We start from the raw sequence: 18,105 nt of genomic DNA on the forward strand, positions 1-18,105 counted from the left end.
AATTAAAAATTATGATCACAGTGAGATACCACTTTATACCCATAGGATGGCATCTGTTAAAAAATGGAAAATAGTAAGCGTTGGTGAGGATGTGGAAAAAATAGAACCCTTGAGCCTCTCTGGTAGAAATGTAAAATGGTACTGTTTCTGTGGAAAACTGTTTGGCAGTTCCTGAAATAATTAAACATAGACCACATGACTCAGCAATTTAACTTCTAGGTATATACCCCAAATCGCAATTGCTCAGATACTATTCACAATACCCAAAAGATATAAACAACTGCAGAGTCCATCTACAGATAGATAGTGGAATACTATTCAGCCATAAAAAAGAAAATTGTGACATGGGCTACAATATTAACATTAAAAAACATTGTGTTAAGTGAAATAAGCCAGACACAGAGGACATAATGTAAAATTCTACTTAAATGAGGTACCTAGGGGAGTCAAATCCAGAGTCAAAAAGTAGAATAAGGATTGTTAGGGGCTAAGGAGAAGGGATAGTGGGAGTTATTGTTTAATGGGTAAAGATAATTGGTTTGGGATAATAAAAATTTTTTGAAAATGAATAATGGTGATAATTTACAACATTGTGAAAGTATCTAATACCAATAAATTTTACACTTAAAAATGGCTAAACAGACAGCTTTTATGTTATGCATGTTTTACCATAATAAAAAGTATATTTTAAAACCTGTAAATACATTCATTATATTCACCATGTAGCAACTGCCCTCTCCCAACAGTGTAGGTCTTCTTGAGCACAGAGCCAGGAAATGTGGGATCTGCCAAGGTCCCTGGACTGCTCCAGTGGCCTACAACAGCTTTCCTTCCCCAGTGAGCTGGGGGTGAGAGAAGCTGCGCTAGGTATGGGACCCACTAGAGCAGCTCTTCTACTACACAGAGCTGTGGGGAGAAGGGCTGAACTCTCCCCAGCTGCCTCGCTCGGGCATAGTGGGGGCACCGGATGCTGTTGCCTGGCCTGCCACCCACCTAGTACACAAATCTTCCTCATGGAGTTGGGGAGATGGAAGCTGCCCCTTGGCTGCTGAGCCCAAAGAAAATCATCTTCTGTAACACTGAGCTGGGCAGATGGGAGGGTGCAGCCCCTAACACGAATTTCACTGCTTCCCCCTCATCCTACTGAGTTTCTGTAGATTTTGATGAATGAAATATTTCTTAAATTGTTATAAGCCCTTTGATATCAACAGAGATTTTGAATGATAGACTGCTATTTTTTTGTTTGTTTTTGGAACTGAGAATTGAATCCAGGGACATTCTCTCTGAGCTACATCTCCAGCTCTACTTATTTATTCATTTTTAAAAACAGGCTCTCTCTCTAAGTAGCTGAAGGTCTTGCTAAATTGCTGAGGCTGACCTTAAACCTGGGATTCTCCTATCTCAGACTCCAAGCACTGGGATTACAGGTGTACTCCACCATGCCTATATGCCTTTCTCTGCCTCCTGCAGCCATGCCCTGAGATTCATGATCTCCAGCCTCACATGGACTAAATCCCAAACCATAAGAAAATAAACATTCTTTTCTCTAAGTTACACAGTTAATCTTTTAGATTATAGCTGCAAAGATTCTGATCAGAACACCAGCATAACAGATGTATCTTTAGAGAAGAGGTTTTTTCTCTACACTTTCAGTCCTTACATTGCTATTCTAGAAACCCACCCGCCCAGACTCTTCCCCATAGAGTTTGAATTAATGGTGGTAGAATAATGTATGGGTTTTTGTTTTGTTTTGTTTTGTTAGGTTTTTTTTTTTTTTTTTTTTTTTTTTTTTTGGTACTGGGGATGGAACCCAGGGGCATTCTACCTCCAAGCTACACCCTCAGCCCTATTTTTTATTCTTCATTTGGAAACAGGGTCTCACTGAGTTGCTGAGAGCCTCAGTAAGTAGCCAAGGCTCCCTTTGAACCTATGCGATCCTCCTGTCTCAGCCTCCCAAGTCCTGGGATTACAAGTGTGCGCCACCACGCCCGGGTATAATGCATGTTTCTGAAAAGCAGCATCTCACACAGGTCCTCTTGAAGGTTCTTCTAGGTAAATTCAGGTATCAATCTTACACTCTTCTGACAGTATCCCAGGGAGAAGCAAAGAGAATGACTACATCCTTCTGAGGAGTGACCAAGCCCCTTGCCCAGAGCTAACAGTTGGAATAAAGCAAATCATTTCGACAGAGAAACTTAAGTTCAAAAGTCCCTTCAGGAAAGTAAAGACAAACAGCATACAGATAGAGCTTTTGGAAACACAAGCGCTTTGAAATTCACAAAATCAGCTGTGTCAGGTAGGGACTTTGAGTGACTTCCAGGGGACTAAACCCCATCAGCAGAGCTTGCTTTAGAGAGACAGTCATTATGCTTGACGGCTGCTCACTGAACTCCCCGGGAGGCTGACACTGTAATTGTTAGCTTCTGAGTTTCTGCATAACCTTGCTCTGATCTTTGTGTTTCCTTCCCATAAGGACTTTGTCATTGCTGGGGACTTCATATTTCTTTATTTTCCAGTTGCTTTTTAAGGTATGAGAAGAGACAATTGCCTCAATGCTGTCTGCCTAAAGTCTTGCAAAACCACAGCTGAGAATTTTCAATATTATTCTGACTCACATAACCTGCCACTCTGAAGCGATTTTCCTTGCTAGATTTGCTACAGGTTGGAAGGGGAGCTGTCCTTCAAGAATAATAAATAACGCAGCGATTGTGTCTACATGTGTAGCATGATTAATAGAATTTACCTCATCCATTCCCTCATTTGACACAAAGCTGGAGACCAGTTTCATTCTTCTTTCTAGAAGAAGAAACCAAATTATCTGCCAGTATGCTTAATATGATGAATTGCTAAACCGAAAGCAATATTCTTGTAATTCTTTTAGATGTCCTTAAATGTGTCTATCCATTTTCCTTCCAAAGACCATTTGTTTATTAAGATCCACTCTGTGAAAAGACTCCAACTGCATATTTTAAACAGTGGTTAGAAAGGATTCTTCAGCTGGGTGTGATGGCACATGCCTGTAATCCCAGTACTTGGGAAGTGGAGACAAGAGGATTGCAGGTTCAAAGCCAGCGTCAGCAGCTTGACAAGACCATCAGCAACTTAGCAACAAAACCTTGTTTCAAAAAATAAGATAATTTTGAGCCAGGCATGGTGGCGCATGCTTGTAATCTCAGCATTCGGGAGGTGGAGACCGGAGGATCGCAGTTCCCGGACAGCCTCAGCTACTTAGCGAGGCCCTTCGCAACTCAGTGAGACCCTGTTTCAAAAATTAAAAAGACTAAAACATAGGGCTGGGGGTGTAGCTCAGAGGTGCAGTGCCCCTGGGTTCCATCCTTGATATAAAATAAAAAAAATAAAATAATTTGGGAGACTGAGACAGGAGGATTGTGGTTTGCAGCCAGCCTCAGCTACTTAGTGAGGCCCTTCGCAACTCAGTGAGACCCTGTTTCGAAATTAAGAATAAGAAATAGGACTGGGGGTGTTGCTCGGAGGTAGAATGCCCCTGGGTTCCATCCCCAGTACTGCAAAACAATAAATAAATAAATAAATAAATAAATAAATAAATAAAATAAAAATTTAAAAAGGGACGAAGATGTAGGTCAGAGATAGAACACTCCTGGGCTCGATCCCCAGTAACACACACACACACACACACACACACACACACACACACCCCACACACACACACACACACAAACACACATACTCACGCACTTCTTCAGGTATGAAGCCAGAAATCTGCAGAACCCTCCCTTCACGTTGACCCTGTGATTCTGGCGGGTCCTGCCAAACCCTCAACCTCCGCCTGCTATGCCCAAGTACGTTCTAAATAGCAAGGACTTCTGCTTGGATGTATTGTTTGGGTCTAGCTCACAGAATGTTCTTGTGTTTCTTTCATCATCGAATAAAGATTGAGGCGGGAGGGGGCGGAGGTCGGGGAAGCATGTCTTAGAGATGAAGGGTAATGGGGATCTGTGATTCAAATACTGGCCCCTTCACTTTCTCTGACACAGAACTATTCACCCCCACATTTCCCACTGCAAATCGCCTAGGTACAGCCCGACAGTGTGGCAGAGACACAAGGACTGTTCCCACATCGCACTACAAACACAGCCACGCTCTCCGGGGAACATAAGAGAAACTTCTGGGCTTCCACTTCCCCTTCATTTGTTTGAAGGATCAAGAGAACACAGTTCCATTTTCAACAAAAATTAAAAAGGAAAATCATGAAAAGAGCCAACCTCCTCCTTTTTTCTCTCTCTCTCCCTTAATATATTGTTGCATCCAGGGAAGAGGAAATGGTGAGCGCCACTGATACTGGGTCCCTAGGGCCCCCAGAAGGGTCACTCCCCAGCTATCACAGGAACATGTCTTCCTCCACTCGCAGAGGGATATTACAACAGGCATGGAAGTTACTCTTGGCTCTGCTCTAGTGTGCCAGAAAAGAAGAAAAAACTTAAAAAAGAGAAACAAAAAAGAGAAAGAAACACCATCATGCTTCAGGGACCGGGCTGCGTTCACACCTGGGTTTTCATGGGGCAGAGAGTTTTTGGCATTAATGCCCTGGAGATTTGAGAACAGAGCTTTGAAAACCATTAGCCGCTTTCCTCCTGGTCTCCACAAGCTGGCTCAGAACTGTGTGTTCCTTAAGTGCAAGGACAAATTCCTTCCACATGTTTTTGTTTTTTTTCTTTTTAAGTTGCTATTAGTGCTGCCAATGGGCCAGTAACTTTGGGACTTGAAATATGAGACCATCTGGTTTATTCTGCACCCTTGCTAAATAAGGTGTGCACTGGATTGAAGTTTCCAGATAACTAGACTGGCACCCTTTGAGAACTCAAATTTAAAAAGTGGAAATGTACTTGGACCACGTTTATTCAATCCATATGGTAGAAAAGATTAATTCTCCTTTGACAATGCAAGTTAATTCTCAGGAACGTGTTATTTTCCTGGCAGGATCGGAGGAGCCCTCAAGAGCTATGCAGACAAGAAGGACTTTTTTCAGCTTCCTTTCTGGTCTTGGGGTTTTAGCCTCTTTCCACCGGTTTTCTAATAGTTGAGCTCGATGTTCACTTGTTTTTGCCTCTGTCATTTCATCCTCACATCTGTTTCTGAGAAATTTCTGCCTTCTTTCGGTCTTGACTATTTACTTCTTCACCCATTGTAACCTAGAACAGAAATGAGAGGAACCAGATGGTCTTAATTCTGCTGAGTGCATTACTTAGTAAGTGTGCTCTCTTGCCAACCAAGTAAAGAGCATGGGTGTTGTGAGAGATATAAAATTTTTATGGAACCCTATAGTCAGAATGTGAGGAGATGAACTTCATATCCACTGGCATTTTATTTTGTACTTAGAAAAACATGCATTTCACTGTATTATTAAAACTTGCCTTGGGTAGAAGAAGTCAACTGGACCTCCCAAACAGATTTGGATCCATTCATTTCTAAACCCTTTAAACTCTTTACGTTCCTTGGTCTAGGCCAACATTCTCGCTCACGGGAAGTTACACTGCCTTCTGACTGCTTCCCAGCACCACTCTGGCTTCTTCTCTACAGGAGAGTCAAAAGGGGTGGTCAGAAAAGTGACTCTCACTTTGTTACCTCCTTGCTCAGTGGCTCTCCGCATCAGCCTTGCATCTCTGTATCTCTCCTGCATTCTGCCACAGTGTCTTTTCTCCTTAGCCATGTTCCTTTGTACCACAGGGCCTTGGCACACACGGCCAACTCTGTCTAGAATGTTCTTCCTTCTTTCCATGGCTGTTTCCTTCTGTCTTTCTGTCCTCTAAATAAGTGGCACTCACTCAGGAAGTCATTTCCTGACCACTCCAATTAAAGTAATATTTACTGCCGGGCGTGATGGCGCACGCTTGTAATCCCCGCACTTGGGAGGCAGAGACAGGAGGATCGCACAAGTTCGAAGCCAACATTGCTGGCTTAAGAGACCCTGATTCCAAATAAAAATATAAAAATAGGTCTGGGAGTGTAGCCCGGATGTAGAAGGGTTTCCAGGAACCCTACTACCACCACCAAAAAAAAAGTAATATTTACTATTATTTTCTAAGATAGTTATGTGAATAGACATCTGGGGGGGGTGAACACAAAGTATGAAAAGTCTTTGAGTCCCATGTTAACATCCATTCTGGAAGAGACAGTCAATACCCTGGAAGACAAAAAAAATCCTTGCCAGCTTGACTTTATCTGGCCTCTGTTAATAGCTACCGCAATACTAGAACACAGAACAGCAAATGAAGCAGCCACAGTGGCAGAAATGGAGGTCACAATCGCATGTGCTCAGCAGCAGTACCTGCACGTACCAGGCTGGCTCAAGAAGAATCACTAGTCACTTGGTGAAAGGGTGACTGTATTGAGCTTCTTTTCATTCTCACAAGAATAGACATATATTCTGCATAGTACAAGCAGAAAAGTTTGCCGTTGCTGCTTATAAGAACTCAGCCAGTCCAGGCATGGTGGTGCACGCTTGTAATCCCAGTAGCTGGGAGGCTGAGACAAGAGGATAACAGGTTCGAAGCCAGCCTCAGAAGCTTAGTGAGGCCCTCCACAACTCAGTGAGACCCTGTTTCCAAATAAAATATTAAAAAAAAAAATAGGTCTGGAGGTGCAGCCCAGAGGTAGAAGGCCCCTGGGTTCTATCCTCAGTATCACCAACAAAACAACAAAACAAAAACCCTCAGCCAGCATGAGAGGGGTGGGGTTATGTAATACTTATGCTAGTGTCAGGACCCCATATAACATCATATCAAGCCCTGAGCTTCTCTGTACAGTAAATGAGGAGCAGATGGGCCCATGGCCTAGGGAGCTGCTGGCCATACCACATAGAAACCACTCAGAGGTAGCCAGCTTCCTAGAGTGTTCTTGGAAGAAATAGCCAGTGTGGGTGGATCAAAGGCCTGTCTGGTACTATGTTGTCAACAGGAAGACCGAATGGAAGCGGAGTGGTCCCACACGTCACCGCTCTATAGCTCTGGGTGCAGGGTTAGAAGCTCTCAACCTCAAAGAAAGCATACTTTCACCTGGGGACACAGCAGAGTATCTCTGAATATAAGCTATGGCTGCCACCTGGACACTTTCATTTCATGCCTCCAGATATCAGCAGACAAGTAGAGGAGTCGCTGTGTCTGTAGGGTCATTGACATAATAATCAGGAGAAATTAGGGCTGGTTCTATGCACTGGGTCAGGGAAGAATAGTATAGAACCTGGCCCACTGGGTTTCTTTTGATACTTCCTTGACTTGTGATTGTAAATGAACAGGTTTGTCAACCTCATTCTGCAAAAGACGTGTGTCTTAGTCAGCTTGAGCTGCTATGATAAAATATCATAATCTGGGTAGCTTAAATACAACCATTTGCTTCTTACAGTTCTGGAGACTGGGAATTCCAAGATCATGGTGTAGTCAGGTTTGATTTCTGGTGAAGGCTTACTTCCTGGCTTCCAGGTGGCTACTCTGTCACACACAAAGAGGAGGCAGGTTCCTAACTCCTCCTTTCCTTACAAGGGCACTAATCCTGTTGTGAGGGCCCCACCCTCATAACTTTATGTAGACCTAATAACCTCCCAGAATCTCACATCCAAACACCACCACATTGAGGACCACAATTTTAACATTTGAATTTCAGAGGGAGCAGAGGTTTACTTATCTTACAGTTCTGGAGGTTAGGACATCCAGGAGCATGGTGCCTTCATCCAGTGACGCCTCCTTGCTGTAGTATAACACAGCAGAGGACATCTGACGGTGAGACAAAGCAAGTGTGCTAATTCAGATCTCTTCTTAAAAAGCCACTAGTGCCAGCATGGGGGCCTCATCCTCATGACTCCACCTAATTATCCCAAAGGCCCTACCTCCAAGTAATATATGATCATGGGGCTTAAATTCCCAATGCTTGAACTTCGAAGGGACACATTCAAACTATAGTACTGAGTAATAGGGAAGGGAAAATGAGAGTGAATTTTGGGCTCATTGTAGCTGCAGGGGCTGAAGTTTGTTCTAACCTTTCTAAGTTTTCCATCAGAAGGAGAGGTCACAAGAGCCCTGACAGAGAAGCCTCAGGAAACTGTGAAGTGGCCTTCAGTGACGCCAGAGGAGGACTGTGACAGATGGAGATGAGCTGCCTATCTCTCTCCAAAGAGGACTTCACACCTGCTCTGAGATTGCAGCTAGCAGCCAGCTTCATCTGCCAGAAACTCTGGGCTGGCCCTAGCTATGAAGGGTGCACTCTTACCAGGATGGGGATGTAAAGGTCTAGACATTTCTGTTCAACGTGGAACAACCATGATGAGAAATCTTCGCTACAGAGCTGCCCACCACAACAAGCAAGGCTTAGCTGGGGGCTTCATCACCCTTCACTTTCTCTTCCTGCACCATCTTCTTTCATACACCTTCTTTTTACTAATGTTAATTTTTAATAAACATTATGGACCCAAATTTATCTCAGCAGCCACTTCCAGAGAAGAAAACCTGCAATGGGTTTTGAGGCAAAGTAGTAACTTGCTAACTAGGTAATTTGGAACACACAATTTCACTCTCTTAAACGTACATGTCCTCATTAGTAAGATAGGAATAATGTCTGCCTGGAAGGGTTGTGAGGCTTAAATTAAATCAAGTGTGTAAATCACCTGGCACAGTGCTTGGCATTTAACTACCTGTGCTCAGTATGTTTTGCTTAAAGGGAAGTTACTTGGAAATGGACATCTCCCATGCTGTGAATCTTCTTCTGAGGATGATCTGAGGACCCAGTTTTCTGGCCACATTGTTTACAATAATCTTGCTTAATCCTTTCATAGCATAAACAGAGAGCCAGACACATTCTAAGTGCCTCACATATATTAGGTCATTTAACCCACACAACAACCCAGTGAGGAATGTGCTCTCCCTGTGCCCACTGTACGGATGATGAAACTGACACATGGAGAGGCTCAGGAACTGCTCTCAGGTCCCAGAGACTGGAAGAGGCAGACAGGGATCTCAACCCATGAAACCGGGACCAGATCAGTGCTTTGCTCACCAGCAAATGAAGTCGAATCAAGAGTGCTTTACTGCCTCTTGATTCGACTTCATTTTACAAAGAACTTGAGGCAGGATGAGGCAATCCTGCCTCTTACCTGCACCTGCCTGTGACACCCTTCTGGAACAATATTTTTGAATAGGAAAGAGGATGGGTACCTACCTGCAGATGGGCTGACCTTTCTTAATCCCAGAGAGAGAGAGAGAGAGAGAGAGAGAGAGAGAGAGAGAGAGAGAGAGAGAGACAGAATCCAACACCACTCTCTCGCTGGGGCTAAGGAGCCAAGTCCTGGGAACTGCCCTGGCAGAGTGGGGTGCAGGACCATGATGCTGACAATGAGGGCTTCCTTGCAAAACTTTAGATATTTGCAAATAATTAACTCATTTTTTAAAACATGTCTTTATTTGCTTAAATTAACAAAATAAAGGTTCCATGATATTTCCAGGTGAACTGACTTTTCAGTGAAGCAGAGAGCAATATTCACAACTTTGGTGGCTATACACTTTGAGTTTTAGGGTTTTTTTTTAATAGCAAGGCAGAACTATGTATAAAGTCAACATTTGGTGTACTGTTGTCCAAATACTTGAAAGATTCTAAATGTTAGCTCCGTTACATTTTGTTCCAGCAAAGCAGACAAAGATTATAATTTGAAACACGATGTTAATATTTTATTAAATGCCTTCAGGGCTTAATAAATACAGTATGTGCACTGAGCTTTCTCATGCAACTACTTACATATGAATAAAGCAGTTGCTCTGGTGGGTTTATAAAAGGTCAGCTTTAGTCTCATGGCCAACGGGAAATCCAATTTGAAAAAGAGTGAATGAAAGAGCAATTGAAAAGCAACAGAAGGAGTAATCCCAGGCTTGACTACAATGGATGAGAGACAAATAGGCCACTCCACCAGTTCATTGGTTGGTTCAAGTGACAGTAATCAAGGTCCAGAAAGCATCTGGTCATAACCCATTCTGAGAGTCTTGCAATGTGATGAAGGCCATGGCCTTGGAATGCTGGTAATCTTGGATGACCTCATTCCTTCCTTCTCTGGGAATGGCCCCAATGGGTCCCTGTTCTCATTTCTTGCATTCTGGTTAATCAGCTCACCAGGCAAGGATGGCCGACCCTTCCCTCAGCTCTGCGATGATGCAGAGAATAGTGATGTCATTTATCACTCACACAAGGATATGCTGGAGAATTAAGAGGCACTATTAGTAATTACCCTGGGCCAACATATAAACCAGGATTGTTCCAGGCAAACCAGGATGTTGTTTACTTGATTTGTAAAGCCAAGGTTTTAGTGTCTTGGTTCTCAGAAGGTCAGAGCTATCTTATCCATCAGGTTTAGCATTCATTAAGTCTTTCATATTCAAAGCCAAAAGCTAAAAATAGCCCTTGGAACACATTCCATAATATTTTTTGTTACTTTCCCTCCCTCAACTTTCCTTCTCCCTCCAAATGAAATTTTACTTACAATGCTAACATGCTAAGCAGACAGAACCAGAGCCACTTTGAGTGACGTGAGCACTGAGGCTGAGAGTTTCTCTTTCCCCGGCGACTCTGCGGAGGCCCAAGAGGGACCCCTGGCTGCTCAAGACACAAATGGAAAACCATCATTCTAGACCATCCACACTCCAACTCAACATTATCTGGTTCCTCAAACATTCCCACGGGATTTGTTTTGGTTGGAAAGGACCAGAACCCACTAGTCTAGAGTTTCTTGGCTCTTATTCCAGTCAGGAATATCTAGAAGCAACTGGAAGTCTGTGCTACGTGTGGTTGGGCAGAGCATATAGTAGGTCCTCAATACATGGCTGCTGAATGAATACACGCATAACAGGACCTTAAGAGGGAGTGACCTCACAGCCCACGTGGACAGTGTCTTGGGCAATTTCACCAAGGCACTAAAGAGCTATGTTCTAGTGAATGGAAGGTAACTGGCCCCTCTAAGGACTTGGAATAGTTCTTGGCCCAGAGTTGTGCTTGTAACTGTAGACACCGCAGTATTCTCTCTTGCGCCCCCTCTGGAGGTGCTCTGACCTCAAGCGCAGGGTGGCTGTAGGAAGCCCAAGCAGCTTTAGCACTTCCTGATGGTAGTGATGCTAAAGGAAGGAATTCTAGAAAGGTGGTAGGAGGGATGGGCCACGGGTAGCCAAAGCACACAAATGAATGACAAGGATGAGATGGGACCAGTGGGGAAGCACCATGGCCAACAGAGAGAGTTGGCATTTGGTCCCTGGAGATGAACCAGGTCTTCTAAAGAAAGCATTCTTGGGAAGGCTGGAGGACAGGCAGCAAAATTATTTGCAGTACCTCGTTCTCCAAATGAAGGTTTGAAGTTCCCAATCACGAGGCAGATTTTAAATAAACATGTACACAATACCTCCTAGGAGGGTACAGTCACAGGCATGCAGCCTCTGCCAGTATTGCTTCTTTCGGTGACAGTGCCTAAGTAAGACACACCCTCCAGACCCAATGCACCTAGCACGGTCCTCAGAGCTCACGGGAGTCATGGTGCCAGCATTTGGGCAGGTGTAGTCACCACGGGCCAGTCCTGAATTTATCAAAATAATAACTGGCCATGAACATAAGTGTGCATCTGTATGGAGTGTGTGTGTGTGTGTGTGTGTGTGTGTGTGTGTGTGTGTGTGTTCCTTTGTGAGGCTCTTACAGAACAGAGATGAGGGCCTAAGTCAGCATTACAGTTCCAGGGCCTCCTGTCCCCTGTCTCTGTAAGTCTGAAGCCAGGGACAGAAGTATTTGTGAGTCCCTGGGAGCGGGTCCCGGAAGACTCAGAAATGGGGGAGGGATATTTGAGCCCAGTGAATGTTCCTCAATCCTGGCTGTACATAAGAGTCACCTGGGGTCATTGGAAACTACCAAATGCCAGGGCTCCAATCCCAACCAGTTAAATCAGAATCTCAAGGGGTGGGACCCAGGCATTAATGTTTTTGCAAAGGCTCCCCCAGATGATTCTAAGGTACGGCCAGCTGTGAGAACAGGGCTCAGGTCTTCCTAAGAGTAACTAGCTGGTTATATTGTTTTAATTTAAGCAGGAATAAGTCAGAGCTTGTTTTGGGAGAATTCCTGCACCTATCCCCAGCTCTGGCACCATGGAGAAATCTACTGCACACTGGAGATAAGTCTTCCTGCAGCTGCTTTCTGGGGCATGTGGCCTAAGAGTAAGGCAGCGATGCCTCCAGGGGAGGGGTTACTCTGAGGACCCCTGGGCATTGTTCAGGGGTACCCACCATCTGATGAAGGGCCGGAGCAGGGCAAGAGAGGCCCAAGCAGAAATCTAAGTATTGCTGGTTTTCCCTCAGCCAAAGTTATTCATCATCTCCTGAATTTTTTTTCTTACACCTTAGCAACTACTTGAGAACATCCTTTTCAATAGCTCACACTTCTGTGTCATTTCTGGTGTTATTTTTTTTTTAATAAAGTCTACTTTATATGCACAACTACTCACTCTTCCATCTATTTGGAAAAAATATAATACCTTTCACAAATTCAGCTAAGTCATTGTTAATAAGGTACATCTCAAGCACCATAGTTTTGCAACTAGAAAGAAATTTACCATGTATCGCGTATTAGTCAAAGAAAAACAGAATTCCTGAAAGCACCTCAGCATCAGCTTACAATTAGAAACTAGAAGATACATACAGTTTCTGATACAGGCAATGCATAAAATAACACTGAAGAAGACCCGGTGTGCATGTTCAAAGTATGAAGGGCTGAGCCGCTCACTCAGCCTTAGACATTCCAAAAGACTGGCATTGCTCACCAGTGCCCAGCAAATGATAGTTCATGCAGAAAGCTGTATTTGAAGTGCCTAGCTCTCATTTTCCAAATGTAAATGTAAAACTGTCCACTTAGATGCCCAAAAGCACGGCTTGTTTTTCCATTTTCCTCCCCAGTAATTCTTTTAAGCTCTCATCTCTGTGCTTGAAGTATAAGTAATCAGAAAAAGAGGGACCCCGCCGCGTGGTAGAAAACACCCTGAGGCCGAGACACTCGTCCTTCTGGGCACAGTCTCTCTCCTGGCTGCTCGCTGCCCCGTGGCGGGCCTCGCTGCTGTCCTCCAGGTCGTCTTTGGACACATCCTCGTTCTCATCCTTGCAGCCTTCCTCCAGCCCTGGCTCAGGCTTGGAGGACAGATCCTGGGGCCCAGAGGACTGCTGGCTTTCGGGGCCCAGGCCAGGGCTGCAGGGCTCCACCTCATAGCAGTTGTCCTCCTCCCCCTCCTCCTCCTCTTCCTCCTCCTCGCGGCAGGGGCTGCCCCTGGTGCTTTCCTCATCCAAGGGGAATGCAGGCCCCTTGGTCCCGTGCTTCTGGGACAGGTCGAAAGGCTCCTCCTGCTCCAAGCTCCTCAGGACACTCGTGGACTGTGCCAGGGAGATTCTCCCCCTTCCCAAACCTGCGAGGGCAGAGCAAGAATTCATTCTTCATTCACCCAGGAGAAGCAGAGGAAATGGGCCCATGGGTGGGTGGGGCTCGTCTAGGGCCACTGAACATATTCTGATCGTATATTTTAAAAATAGAGAAGAATGTGGACCTTGGAAGGCTTATCACAGACAGTATCTAAATCAGTATAACCCTCATTAAGGCAAACTTGGCAACATGCACCAGAAGCTTTAAAAATAAGCTTTGACTTAGCAGTGACTTCACTGAGGATTTACATGATGAAGCAGGCAGGCAGGAGCACAGAATATATGTATAAGGATGCTCATCACCACATTTTTTTTATTATTATCGTGAAAGTGTGAAAACAATTTTGGTATTTAAGTTTTGGTTAAACACATAATGTTCCATCCATACAATGAACTATGTGCAGTGTGTTACAGAGACCTACTAGCAATCGTAAAATGCATTCTCTATATACTTTTAGTTTAAAAATGTGCACATTCTAGTTTTTTTCTCTCTCAAAAAATGTCTGGGAGAATGTATGCCAAAGTCTCCAAATTGATGAATTCTGAAGCAATGATTACATTTTCTCTTCAATTCCTAAGCATCTCTTATTTTATTTTTATTATTATTTGTATAGTGAATATCTGTGTTTTTTGTTGTTGTTGTTGTTGGTGGTGGTGGTGGTGGTGGTGTGTGTGTGTGTGTAGTACTGGGGATGGAACCCAGGGGCATTGTATCTTTGAGCTACACTCCCAGTCCTATTTTTTAGCATTGTAATTTTTTGAAACAAGATCTCACTGAGTTGTGAAGGGCCTCACTAAGTAGCTGAGGCTGTCCGCGAACCCTCAACCTTTGGTCTCCATCTCCCGAATGCTAGGATTACAAGCGTGTGCCACCACGCCTGGCTGAATATCTATTGTACTGCAAGGGGGAAAAGATAATAATAAAGGCATTTTCAATTTGAAAAAACAAAGAGACTGGGCTTGGAAAAGAGGAGGTTACCAGAAGACAGGAGCCCCTGTGCACAGAGTGGAGAGGGCAGAGTAGGAGCTCCAAGGAGCCTAGGAAACCTGTGTCTGACCACCAGCCCCGGGCAGGCCACAGATTGGAGAGGGGGCACACTTTCAATTTCAGTTTGCAGGGACGGTGTCCCAGTGCCCAGTGGACATGTTTTAGTGTTTCCTTTCAATTATCCTCCAGCCTTTGCCCATAGTGAGCCAGACTCCAAGGAACAGGCTAGAACTCTAAGGAGGAGAAACAGGAAGGGAGTGGTCCAGGATGCAGCCAGATAGGCCTGTGGTGGGAAGACTAAAGGAAGGACAGGGCCCTGTAGCCCAACTTTGTCTACTTTATGATATGGTCTGGCAAGGCAGCTGTCTATAGCTTTAATCCCATCAGGGGACAGGGAGGATCTTTTTCATCTTTTTAATAAATTTTGAGCCATTTTAAAAACTAGATTTTTTTTTAAAAAAGGCTAACACCCTTTGTAGATGAAGACACTAAAATTGTTGAAAGTCTGTAAGAAATTTCAGAGCAATGCTCTGATTTATAGTGATGATCCCCCATTTATAGTGACGATCTTCGGATGCAGCAGCACTGAGTAGGTCTTCGTGACCAGATCAGGCTGACAGGTAGAGGGTCATCCCCACTGTCTTCCCTGGCTCCCCAGCCCCAGCAATGGAGCAAACTTGGCCTGTTCTGGAAAAATCCAGGCTTAGCTTGGGAAGTGGCTCAGGAAATTAAAAATTCAATAAATTAAGCAGTTAAAAAACAGAAGAATGCTTTAAATTAATTAATTAATAATTTATTTATTTGCAGTACTGGGGATGAAACCCAGGAGCATTCTACCTGAGACAGGAGGATCATAGGTTCAAGGTTAGCCTCAGCAACTTAGCTAGACCCTCAATAACTTAGCAAAACCCTATTTCAAAATTTAAAAAAATAAATAGGGTTTAGCTGGGCATGATGGCTCAAGCTTGTGCTCCCAGTACTTGGGAGGCTGAGACAGGAGGAGCACGGTCTCCAGCCAGCCTCAGCTACTTAGGCCCTCTGCAACTCAGTGAGACCCTGTTTCAAAATAAAGAATAAAAAATAGGGCTGGGGGTGTAGCTCGGAGGCAGAATGCCCCTAGGTTCCATCTCCAGTGCGGGGTAGGGGGAGAAGCCGTACTAATACATTCTAAGTCTGCTCCTGCTGTGCACTTGAAAAATTGTCTTCCTCCTTTTGATAAGAATAACCTTTCAAAGTAATGTCCCCAAACAAAAAACATTCCACTCCCATCTGTTGCCCTGGGACCTGGCGGTGTGGGCTTCTGGGCCGGGCAGGTACCTTGAGGATGAAGGCCCCGCTCCATCACCCCGTGCTTGACCTTCATGTGGCGAGTCAGGTTTCCCTTCAAGGTGAACTTGCTCGGGCAGTAGAGGCACTTGAAGGGCTTGCTGTCTGAGTGCAGGTGCATGTGGCCCATCAGGTTGTGCATCCGGTTGAATTCCTTCCCACACAGCTGTTGGAGACAGAGATGAGGAGAATACAATTATCCTGCCAGGGAGGACCCACATGCAGACCCGTGGGGGATGGATGTGCCCTGGCCCACACCTGCCTGTATTCTGCTTGCATTTTGGCATTTCACACTTTCTTTTTTTTTAAATTTATTTTATTGAAAGTAAATGTTATACATTTAATCTGTATTTGGTGCCCTCTCCCCCTACCCCCGTTTCCCTTCCCCCCTCCCGATACTTAATACCCAGGCTAACCTTGCTATATTCGTACTTTTACACCTATTTGGAAATAGCCGCTCATCAATCGAGTTCAGCCTCCTTCCTCTTTTAGTTTTCCATTCAAACTTTGCTGAGATTCCCCTTCCATTATCTGGAGTCCCTCTGGTATCCCCAATGCATTTCACACTTTCTAGGGAACCTGTCTCCCTGGAAGTTAGGGAGGGGCTGCAATCTGCCCAGTCTCAGAGGTGGGGCAGGCAGGGATGGAATCGTGCATGAGATGCTACTGGTTACTGGTGTCTAAGTATCTCTGCATTTAAGGTAAAAAATTTCAAAGCTCATCAAACTTCTTTTTAAAGTTTTATTTTATTTTATTTTATTTTATTTTTTTGTGGTACTGGGGTTCCTGGAAGCCCTTCTACCTCCGGGCTACACTCCCAGACCTATTTTTACATTTTTATTTGGAAACAGGGTCTCCTAAGCCAGTGCACACATCTGGCTTTGAACCTGCGCCATCCTCCTGTCTCTGCCTCCCAAGCGCAGGGATTACAAGCGTGCGCCACCACGCCCGGCTATTTGATTTTATTTTTGTGTGTGGTGCTGGGGCTTGAACCCAGGGGCTTTCTACCTCTAAGCTACACCCACAGTCCTATTTTAGTTTTATTTTGAAACAGGGTCTCACTAAGTTGCTAAGACTGGCCTCAAACCTGTCATCATCCTGTCCCAGCATTCCAAGTACTGAGACTACAGGAGTGTGCCACCATGCCTGACTGTAAAACTTCTTTTGAATGCAACTTTTGGAAAACAAGAAGAACTGACCTGCAAAAAGCAGTTGCTGCAAGTATGTCTCTGTTTAATAATAAAGATGCAATTATATGCTTAATATTTAAGGCGCATTTATAGAAGGTATTGTTCTAAGCTGGCCAAGGAATATTGTACTTAATTCCCACATCTATCCTGTGAGATGGGTACTATCATCACCCCCATTTTACAGATGGCCAAACTGAGGGCTTAGGTCATTTGGCCAAGGCCCAGGACTAGTGGGGCGCTATAGCTGGGAGAAAGAACTCAGGCCATCTGACTTCAGAGGCCATAATCTTCTCTTAGACTGTATTAGGCAACACATTTCCAATTTTTCATTTGCTAATTATTTGGATGGTTTTTGGTGGTACTGGGGTAACCCTTTTACCTCCAGGCTACACTTCCAGACCTATTTTTATACTTTTTAAAATTTGGAAACAGGGTCTCTTAAGCCAGTGACACAGGCTTTGAACCTGCGCTATCCTCCTGTCTCCACCTCCCAAGCGCGAGGATTACAAGCATGCGCCACCAAGCCCGGCACTAATTATTTGGATGATTTTAAAGTTAAAAGGAACAAAGAACTATCTGAGATGGAGATGTGTCTTTTCTCTGGGTAGAGATTTGAGGACATGAGAAGGTTATCTCCAGGTGTACACGTTTCATTCCTTTCTTTGCTATCATTTCTCTCCAGTTCCATCAAAGTGCCAGAGTGTGGTGGGCCACAGGAGTGATTCTCATTCTTTCCACTGAGGAGCAGAACCTCCCTTTCAAAGGTAATACAGGCAGGAGCAGAAAGTGTAAAACAGTGCCTCTGGCCTTGGAAACTCTAGCCCTTCCTTGGCTGAGCTGTGAGGAATGCAAGAAATTTTTGTTTGTACTTAGATCAAAGTGTTAATGGAAGAGCATTCTCCTCCCCTCCCCAACCTCAGGTGGGAGCTGTCACAAAGGGGCCTGGAGGTCTGGCATCCCCTGGACCATACATCAGTGTCCTTCCTCACTAAGACACTGTCATGGACACTGTTGGAGGTTCTGGATCGAGTATGTATTTATTTATTTAATGGTATTAGCGATTGAACCCCGGGGTATTCTATCTCTGAGCTACACCCTCAGTCGTTTCTATTCTTTATTCTGAAACAGAGACTCACTTAAGTTGTGAGGA

The 18,105-nt window shown here is 44.4% G+C and overlaps 1 protein-coding gene across 2 annotated transcripts in view; it reads right to left on the minus strand.

Moving 5' to 3' along the window:
- Positions 1–12,893: 12,893 nt before the first annotated feature.
- ZNF366 (zinc finger protein 366) overlaps positions 12,894–18,105 on the minus strand; it is a gene marked incomplete at its 3' end in the record, with an annotated part of 69,976 nt that continues 64,764 nt past the window's right edge. For both annotated transcript variants that reach the window (XM_080712832.1, XM_080712833.1), the window contains 2 exons: positions 15,757–15,931; positions 12,894–13,438 (listed from right to left, as the gene is read on the minus strand). In XM_080712832.1, the coding sequence (XP_080568958.1) occupies positions 12,894–13,438; positions 15,757–15,931 (720 nt within the window). The remainder of the gene's footprint in view (positions 13,439–15,756; positions 15,932–18,105) is intronic.

This window comes from Muscardinus avellanarius (genome assembly GCF_963383645.1).
Source record: "Muscardinus avellanarius genome assembly, chromosome: 1".
NCBI lineage: Eukaryota > Metazoa > Chordata > Mammalia > Rodentia > Gliridae > Muscardinus > Muscardinus avellanarius.